At 33.5% G+C, this 10,022-nt stretch overlaps 2 protein-coding genes across 2 annotated transcripts; one reads left to right on the top strand and one right to left on the bottom strand.

The window, feature by feature from the left end:
* The first annotated feature begins 493 nt into the window (after positions 1–493).
* On the top strand, positions 494–2,493 carry LOC111423825 (GDI interacting protein 3). The gene is made up of 5 exons (XM_023057199.2): positions 494–983; positions 1,049–1,203; positions 1,264–1,512; positions 1,572–1,859; positions 1,920–2,493. The coding sequence occupies exons 1-5, from the start codon at positions 590–592 to the stop codon at positions 2,181–2,183; spliced, it is 1,350 nt and encodes a 449-aa protein (XP_022912967.1). The 5' UTR covers positions 494–589; the 3' UTR covers positions 2,184–2,493.
* Positions 2,494–6,699: 4,206 nt separating this feature from the next.
* LOC111423779 (RNA-binding protein spenito) lies at positions 6,700–9,870 on the bottom strand. Its single transcript, XM_023057126.2, has 2 exons — positions 9,728–9,870; positions 6,700–9,646 (listed from the first exon to the last, which is right to left on the bottom strand). Exon 2 carries the CDS (start codon positions 9,591–9,593, stop codon positions 7,422–7,424), a length of 2,172 nt encoding a protein of 723 aa, XP_022912894.1. The 5' UTR covers positions 9,594–9,646; positions 9,728–9,870; the 3' UTR covers positions 6,700–7,421.
* Positions 9,871–10,022: the final 152 nt, after the last annotated feature.

Here is a 10,022-nt window from a genome sequence, read left to right as displayed (position 1 = left end):
TTATATAAATTTTTAATATTTTATTAAAGTGCCACCTACATCGAAACTAAAACTGACATATTAACACAAGGTAAATGTCATTTGTGACATTCGCAGGTTCGAATAAGTGTAAAAATTAAAATGCGTGAGTAATTTTAAGCATGTTTACTTCCAGTAATGAAAATACGACGGGTTTTGATCTGGTCGTAAATTGTTGGAATACGATAACTAGCTTTTGGTTGGAATTGTTCAGTTTGTTCGACGTAAACCCGAGTATCGTCACATTCGAGTTCGAAAACCTTCCGTTTTCGTTGGAATTTAGTGATTTTCAGTGGAAATTACTCTGGGTGTTCCTCGTTACCTTAACGATCAATTTGTTACTGGTATGCATTGCGTGGACCGTTTATGGTAAAAGAATTTGCGAACGATTTATGAAACCAGGTAATTAGTTTTTCTTTATTATCTCGTTCCAATTTAATTACTAAATATAACGTTGTACTTTATTTAGCTACCTCAAAAGCTATAGAAGAGCTAAAAGCAAGTGTCTCTAAATTAAAACTACCAAAGGAACACACACCAAGAATATAAAAAAATATTTTTTTAATTAATTATGGCAGAAAAAATTAAAAAGTTTTTTCAGAAAAAAAAATTAGACGCCAAGTTTAAATTGGCTGGACCAGGGCATAAATTAGCTGAATCTTCATCATCTATCCATGGTAATCAAAGTAATAGCAAAAATAGCGGGACTCAAAAAAATCAAGGTTATGTTCCACCACCTAGAGCTGCACCTTCTAGTGCGACTAGACAAGCTGCGGAGGCTGCTTTAGCACGTTTGAATAGTCAGCGAAAAGATACCCCTTTTAATACATCATTAGCTGCTATTCAAGCTCAAGTTAAACGTGAATTAGAGGCTGAGAAGAAAAATCTTGTGGAAGAACAGATTCCAACATCAACAAGACCCATTGAAACTAATTTGGAAAGTTCACCTTTATTAGCTGTCAATGGTAATAACTTTATTTAATAATATGAAATATTGTGAAATTAATTATACACTTTTTTTTTAATTTAGGAGTATATTTTCGATGTCCAATTATAAATGAAGAAGTATTACCTAAAGAAGAATGGCGCATTAAAATTAAATCTTTTCTTTTTGATCAATTAGAAGAGGAAAGAGGATTAACAGCTTGTTTAATTATTCATTCTTGTAATTATAACCGCTCAAAAGTAAGATAAATATTTTTATATAGACGAAATTAAAATTATTATAAAAATTTTGTGTATTAGGTTAATGATTGCGTAGGAATTCTTTGTAAATATTTGGAGAATATAATTCAGAATCCGACTGAAACAAAGTTCCAAAAAATTCGTTGCTCTAATGCAACATACAGAGAAAAAGTTGAACCAATTCTAGGAGCAACCGAATTTTTGTATGCAGCTGGATTTAGGTTAACTGAATTGGATAATAATGGATCTACAGAAACTTATTGGGTTTTTTCTTTGGCTAATATTGGTGATGATATAAGTTCTTTAGAAGTATAGCATTTATTTGAAATTGTTAATTTTTTTTTAATTATTTTTTTGTTGAATCTTAGTTTTTAACGGATGCTATAAAAGCTGAAGATAGGATTGAGTTGGAGTTAGATCGAAGTCTTCAGGTTTTATCGCCAGCCCAAGCTAATAAAAGAGTTGAATTACCTGATGAATTCTTCGCAATGAATAAAGAAGATATAAGAAAGGAACAATTATTGAGAACTGAGGCTATGCAAAAACAAATGCAATTAAGAACCAAAGCTATGAGAGAAAAAGACGAACTTAGGGAAATAAGGAAGTATAAATTTGCTTTGATAAGGATTCGGTTTCCAGATGGAGTTTTTTTACAAGTAATTATTTATTTTTTTTGTATTAATAAATATTACTACTAAGTAAGTTTAATTTTTTAGGGAACTTTTTCAGTTTATGAAAAATTCTCAGAAGTTCTTTCATTTATTCAAGAAAACTTAGAACATGATTGTCCTTTTATTGTTTTATCACCAACTGGTCACAAATTTGAAGAAACAGACAACGATAAAAGCTTGGTCGATCTTAGATTGGTTCCAGCGACAATTTTAAATTTCCAATGGGATCCTTCCATAGCTGATGAAATACAGAGAGTGACAAATAGTTATTTAAAACCAGAGTTAATGATGTTGATACAAGCACTATAACAGCACTATAGCTTTCCAAAAATAAAGGATAATTTGTTATTATAAAAGAGGGAATTTTAATTTCAGCACTTATAAATTCAAATAGAATTGTTTAGGAATTGTACTACGTATATTTGTGATCTATTTAAATCTCTTGTTATAAATTAAAAAGAAAAGAAAAATATACTGTTATGTATGTAGTTATTAAGCTAATTAAATTATCCTGAAATTTTATTATTGTTGTGCTAGATTCAACTATTCCTCTATAACTACATCTTTATAAACATTTTATTGCATTTTTATTAAATATATTTTTCTAGCACCAATTAAATTTTATTTCATTTTTTAAAACGTTCATATTTTATTTGTGATTCATATTATTAATTATCTTATTCTATTAATTTGGTTAAAGATATAAGAATAACATATATTTATCAAGAAAATGATGACTAAAATTGACATGCTTGAACCTACCATAACAAGTAAGAGTATTACTTACTGACTTAATCATCAAGATTTCTAAACCTGCAACAACCTCAGATGAAAAATTGTTCAAAAAAGTTGCAAATACTGCAGGAACAGCGTACTGCTTGTAGTATATAAAACAAAGCTACATTGGTTGCGTATAAAACCTTGAATAACAAACATAGCTAACCTTTATAATCTTTTCTAATTTTTGTATTTACTTTTTTTGTAACTCTTAAGTTAATTACTTTTAGCCAGTTGCAGGGGGAACACGAGTTGGTGGAATACAGCTTTTATGTCCTGATACTGTGAAACTAGAACGACTTCTATTATATCATGTTGGTAGTGAAGAGTGTTTTCAAAAAATGTGTCATCCTCCATATCTCCGTCATAAAGCAATAATTCTTGTTTCATGTTTTTTTTTTTTGGTACAGTAAACCTGTAGTTTGACTTGTAGCGGTGCCGATTGCGATTTTCAAATGTGTTTAACTGCGTTTGCATGCATTCATCATACTCTTTTGTTTCTGATGTTATCAATTGTACGAAATGTATCATTTTTGTTTTGGATATCCCTGAGAGTACAACTAACATAGTTTGGCATGGATTAAGTTGACACATCTATCACATTACATAAATAAGACGAATTCCTATTGAAATAATGTTTGAATAAAACTTAGTTTTAAGAAAATAATAATCGCTTGTTTTCAGCTATGAGGAAGTGCAAAAAAAGCAAGCACCAATCGAAACGATTACTTGAGAGGCTGACCAATATCATTCACTCTCACTGTTTTGTGGGTAACAGCTTGGCTGAAGTAGCTACTGACTTTCTGATCCCAGAATTTTACAAGATATTGCACGTCATCAATTCTAACAGCCAGTTGCAATGCTAAAAAGTAGAATTAGAGGATAACTTTATTGTCAAAAACCTTGCAACTTTATTCTAGTTGCAAGACCTTAGAAACTTAGAAGTAAGATTTTCGACTTGAGAAATTGGTGGAAACCATTATTGTTTATGCTCACTATTTTGTGGGTAAAAGCTTAGCTGTAGTAGCTGCTGACTTTCCCATCCCAAAGTTTTGCAAGATATTGCACGCCATCAATACTGCTGTGGCCAAAAGAAGCTTAGTGCTATTTTAACAGCCAGTTGCAATGTTAAAAAATAGGATCAGAGGATAACTTTATTGTCAAAAACCTTGCAACTTTATTCTAATTGACCTTAATTCTATAAAACATATATATCACGGGAACTTGTAGATGTTTTGACTAATTAATCCGAGGTTGCTTGCGGTCGAGGTTCAGTAATTAAGATTATACCAACCTGAAACTGGTTATCATATCGCAGCACCTCGGTCAAATCATCAAAAAGAGAGTAAGATTTGTGATAATTGAGCCGCGGCATGGACTGATACCTAATGCGGGCAAAATCTTACTTATTCATCATAATTAAACCGAGGTTTCTTGCGGCCAAGGCATTACTATATGTGTTGTCCATTTTTATATCTAATTACTTATTTCGATTACGCTGAATATCTCATTAATTTCAATCGTACGTACAGTTCCACACAATACGCTGTACCCAACTTCATGTTCCTTTTAATCATTAAGATTGCCCGTCAATGATTATACCTAAGTTGTTAAAATTGAATAATAAGACGTTAGAAGTTAGATTTTCGACTGAAATTGGTGGAAACCATTATCGTTTATGCTATTTTGTGGGTAAAAGCTTGGCTGTAGTAGCTGCTGACTTTCCCATCCCAAAGTTTTGCAAAATATTGCACGCCATCAATACTGCTGTGGCCAAAAGAAGCTTAGTGCTATTCTAACCGCCAGTTGCAAAAATAGGATTAGAGGATAACTTTATTGTGAAAAACCTTGCAACTTTATTTTAGTTGCAAGACCTTAATTATATAGAACATCTATATCACGGGAATTTGTAGATGTTTTCATTAATTAATCCGAGGTTGCTTGTGGTCGAGTCTCAGTAATTAAGATTATATTAACCTGAAACTGGTTATCATATCGCAACGCATTGGCCTAATTATCAAAAAAAGACAGTACCTATTGCGGGCAAAATCTTACATTTTCATCATAATTAAACCGAAGTTTCTTACGGCCAAGGCATTTCTATATGTTATTATACTTATTTCGATTTATATTTCAATGTACACCCTTTGTTGTTAAAATTGAATAATAAGAAATATGACATTATGTTAGAAGTTAGATTTTCGACTGAGGCTCGTTACTACCATCTTCTGGTTAAGCTATCTAAGGGATTATTGCTACAGTTACGGCTATTTCACGCGCTCTGATTGGCTAGTAGATGGGTTTATCTATAAGATAAATTTAATTAAAAGATGGTAGTAATGGACCTTAGGCTCGTTACTACCATCTTCTGGTTAAGCTATCTAAGGGATTATTACTACGGTTACGGCTATTTCACGCGCTCTGATTGGCTAGTAGATGGGTTTATCTATAAGATAAATTTAACTAAAAGATGGTAGTAATGGACCTGAAATTGGTGGACTGACCGAAATGGATGCTTGATATTGGATACAAAATTAACCTTACCCAAAATTCTTTAGCCTAAACTAAATGTTCTCACTAAAAAAGTGAGACAACCTTATACTAAACCAATACTAAATTACTTATGCTGGGTTTTCGTTAGTAAAATTAGTGGTATAGTAACTTTGCTCTACTTAGTTTGGTAGAGTACCTGTTTTCACTTAAATTGAAAATAGTATGGCACAGAAGATAACAGTAAACAGTGATACACACAAAGTTTTCTATGCTCGACTAGTTTAACACTGTCATAAGGAATAGTGGCGATAGAGTAGAGTGGAAAGCTGTGGTGAGGGACGGAGTAACTTTACCACTCTATTCTACTACAACCAACTGATCTACTCTACCACGTACGTTTTCATTAGGCGAGTTCACAAGATAGTACTTACCCAATATACTCTACCGCTAATTCTACTAATGAAAACTCGGCTTTAGTGAAAAATGTTATAAGTTCTAGACTTGCATAAGTTAGCAAATCTTGACAGTGACCACCGATTTAAATAAAAAATAACTTATATTCCTACCTTTAACCTTAAATATTATTATGTAACAGATAAGTTTTTATGGAAGATAAGATTCAGTCATAAATTTTTTATAAAAAAGAATTTCTTTTTAGTGATTTTCCAGTTTTTATTCCGTTGTAATAAACCAGTGACTTGACAGAATCATATTTTATTGAAAATGCGTGACCAAACTGCTACGGCTATTAAATTGATTTTCAAGCAAAAATCGGTAAACTTTATAGATTGAGACCCAAATCTTGATTAAGATACCAACCTATCAATAACTTAACAGTTTATTATTTTCTATTTATTCATACGATTCAGTTTAATATATTTTAATTATATAACCCATTAATATTAGCAGCAATTAATTCTATTTAAGTATTAATTTAACAAAAATAATTGTCAAGGTTATATTAAATGTTGAGGTTCTTAAATGAGAAAGGGAAAGACGATCCCATGAGAACGCATTTAAAGTTTGGCCACATCTTCATTGAAATAATACTTACCTTTACCTCATTTCTTATTCTCCAGCTTCGAGGAATCAGCTTCTTAAAACGAATAGAGGAGAGATTTTACTAAACCTAACTGAAAAACTGATCATATTCAAAGTTATTTTAAAATTTTAATATTGGTCTCCCAAATAATACCTTTATTCTTGATTCGTTTTTATATCAAAAAAATCTTTTATTATTCATTTTCTTTTAAAATCCAACTCTAAGTTTAAACATATCATAATATTACAGTCTTTAACTTTTAAAACGAGATGTCACTCACCATTATTATCAATATTATTTACACAACTTTTCCCATGTTTATTTTTTTAAACATTTTTTTGCATAAACTTATTTTTTTCATTCAAAACATTCCATCCCTATCTGTTCAGCATCATCAAAACTCACTGTTATAAGTTCACAATCAGAGAAACCAAAGTATTAAAAAAAACTAAATTTAGAGTAATAAATTATGAGATCAAGAACTTGCACAAAAAATACTCTGGAGACCACCAATCGGAGCACTTAGCATTGTTTTTATTTAAAAAAATCTAACTCTTTCCATCATTAACTACAGCACAAACACAAAACGTTATACACTGCATCATTTTATTACTTCTGAATAAAGCGGCTGCTTACAGTCAATCCTTTCACATACAAAGTCAACAAGTTTCTTGCGCAGAAATTGTTACACCACTATATTAAAAACTATCTAGCGGGAGAACAAAAACAAATAACCAAGAAAAAAAACAAAAATAAAATAAAAAAGAACTGAAAGCACTAATCACTATGTTCACTTAAAAAATATAGTTTTTTGTTTTCGTTAATCTTCCAAATGTCACAAATCATAAGATACATTCTTTTTTTTTTTCGTTTTGAGTTACTACAAGAAAATTTAAGTGAGAAAATTTCACAGTTATTAACAGAAGATTCCATAAAACTATTTCGGCTCACTTATTTCCTGAAAAACAAGATGAAACAGCGCTATTATTTTTTAACCTAAATAACTAACACTACATAGTACCACCTCACGTTAAATAAAAAAAAATGATATAAAGATTAATAATAAACATAAATCGACAATGAGTGTAATTTTTTTTTGTTTATATGTGTACCTGTGAATTTAAATTAATAAAAATTCTTAGTTTTATAAAAAAATTAATGATTCTAATCGATGTGTTTGCTTTGTAAATAATAATGAATTTATATTATCCGTTGTTTGTTTTTTTTTTAAATATTTAAGCTGTACCGCCACGTACCACAACAATTACCAAGTGATCCTCTTTTAAAGCATCATCGGGAAGATTATGACAGGTGCGTTTGATTAATTCAGCAGAAAAGGGACAAGGTGGGAAGGAATAAAGAACACCTGTGGCTTCAGTTTCTTTGTTCAACAAGGATATAACTCCTGCTGCCTCTTTTTGCTTCAAATATGACACCAAATTACGTAACGGTCGAGTTTGTACGTTTGCATCGTCGTTAGTTACAGATGCCGTAGATCCAGCAAGACCTAAGAAAATCGCGTGGGAACTTGCTCCCGCGATACGTTTTTGTACATCTTCCAATTTTGGTTGATCCAAACGTAATCGTTGTGTTATGCGCAATTGATGCCGACCGTCCTCATCCTTCATCAAACCCTCAACTATATCTGTATCACCATCGATTAAATGAAATTTAGCTGGGAATAAAGAATTTTTTAAAATTAGCGCTCCTTGCCAAACTGTCGAACATTTTCTAGCCACCTCCGGTAAAGTTCTACTCGAAGCTAATAACCCAGCTCTTCTCGAGCCATTATCAGAATCAGAATCGACCGATCTTCGTTGAGACCTCGATCGAGAACGATCAACTCCTCTCGATCCTGATCTATGTCGATCGTATTCAGCTTCGGGTCGAGTTCGATTCCATTCTTCCTCCTCCATAAATCGATATGGACCACGACTTCCAGCTCGTCTTTCTGGATAAGCCGATCGGCGATATCTCGAGTAGCTTTCATCGTATTCAAATTCAGGTTCAATTCTGCGATATTCTAACGGATCTTCGTGTACTGGATATGTTGATGGTTTTGGTCGATACGAAACGCCTGGTGTAACGTCGGCGAAATCGGTACGAAGACGCCGATCGGGACCGCCTAATGGAAAACCTCTCATTTCTTTAACGGCTGCTTGAGCGGCATCAATGCTATCGTATAAAATGTACGCTTGGTTATCACCTTTCGCGTAATCGATTTTTTTAATGGCCCCAAATCGATCGAATTCGCGTTCTAACTGCGTTACTGAAGTCCAAGGACCCAAACCACCTACCCAAATACGCGTCGTAGGTGTTGCCTTACCATATCCAATTTTACATTGAAATTTTCCAATGTATTGACCTGATAATTCGACTTTTGCGCGATGTGCCATATCTAAAGTATAAAAACGAACGAAAGCGAACGCGTTTCCTGTACCGGGTGGTGGACGTTTTATGTCGATATCTTCTACAGTTCCGTAACGACCGAAAATTCTACGTAATTCTTCTTCTGTTATGTTAATTTCTAAATTACCAGCAAATAATGTACGTGTAGCTAACGGGTCTTCTTCGGGGGAGATATGATGTAAATAGTTAGGGAATTTATCTTTTTTATTTTCGGTTTTTTCGAAAGGTGGACGTGGTACGCTATGACGAGGAGGACCATATGGATGTGCAGGTGCCATGTGAGGAGGATGATGAATGGGAGGACGCGCTAAATACTCATGATGAGGACCGGGAAGAGCTTCGCGTCGGAATTCCCTATGAACAGGAACTCCAGGTGGCATACCATAAGCTCTATCATAACGTTCAACGGGTCTTAAACGTTCCGGGGATCTTGCATAATAATGTCTATCGTATTCTGGGGTTATTGAACGCGGGCGACGATACATATCACTAGAAGATCTAGCCACTTCATAAACAGCTTCAACCAAAGCAACTTTATCGTAAATAATGATCCTTGGTCGCCCATGTTTTGCCTCACGGGCATCATCGGGGTTTCTAAAGCAAACGTAAGCTACTCGTTCGTCCAAATCGTGAGAAATCCGAATGCTAAGCTCTCCATACTTTTTGTATTCACGATATAACGTGTCTTTGATAACTTCGTCGCTTGCTTTTGGATGTAATGCACTCACACATAAAACTTTGTATGGATAGGCCCTTTCTGGGGGCGCATGTCGCATGTACTCATCACGGTGTGGCGACATGTACCTTGGTCTTGGACTTGGAGATCGGCCGCGGCTGCCCCTCCTGCGAATACGCTCTGGGGTTATACGCTCATCTGAGCTATCGTCGTACCTGCCCATGCTGGACCGAGACCTTTTGCTGCGTGGTGGCGTGTCCCTATCACTACTCCTTTTCATATTTTGTATCCGTACGGTTATTCTGTCCCTTCCAGAGATCATACGCACTCTGCACCGCTACACGACAACACAACGGATGACACAGCTCACCTCGCCTAAAAACACAACACAATACACCCATTGTTACACGTGCTAAGTAATAGATCAGTTAAATTTTTTGTTTTATTGAAACATACGTTATTTAGAACGATTTTTGTACGTTCACTTTGTGTTTATTTCTTCACCGCAACAACTCTCTTCTTTTACAATCACTGACACTCCCAAAATAGAGAATGAAAGGTTTTCACAAAATGGCGATGCTACAAATTGATGTATCAATACAACTTCCATAACTACGGATCATTAAATAAATATTTTAAAAAAATTTAGATTTAGATACAAAAATAGCTTTTTGTATTTCTCAAATTATTAATTTAATTTTACTAAAATTAAGTAACGTACAAACTACAACATTTAATCGTTAGTTAAAGA

The sequence above is a fragment of the Onthophagus taurus genome, chromosome 7, assembly GCF_036711975.1.
Source record: "Onthophagus taurus isolate NC chromosome 7, IU_Otau_3.0, whole genome shotgun sequence".
Taxonomy (NCBI): Eukaryota; Metazoa; Arthropoda; class Insecta; order Coleoptera; family Scarabaeidae; genus Onthophagus; species Onthophagus taurus.
Note: the sequence above shows the minus strand (reverse complement) of the source record. Positions and strands in the feature narration are given on the sequence as shown.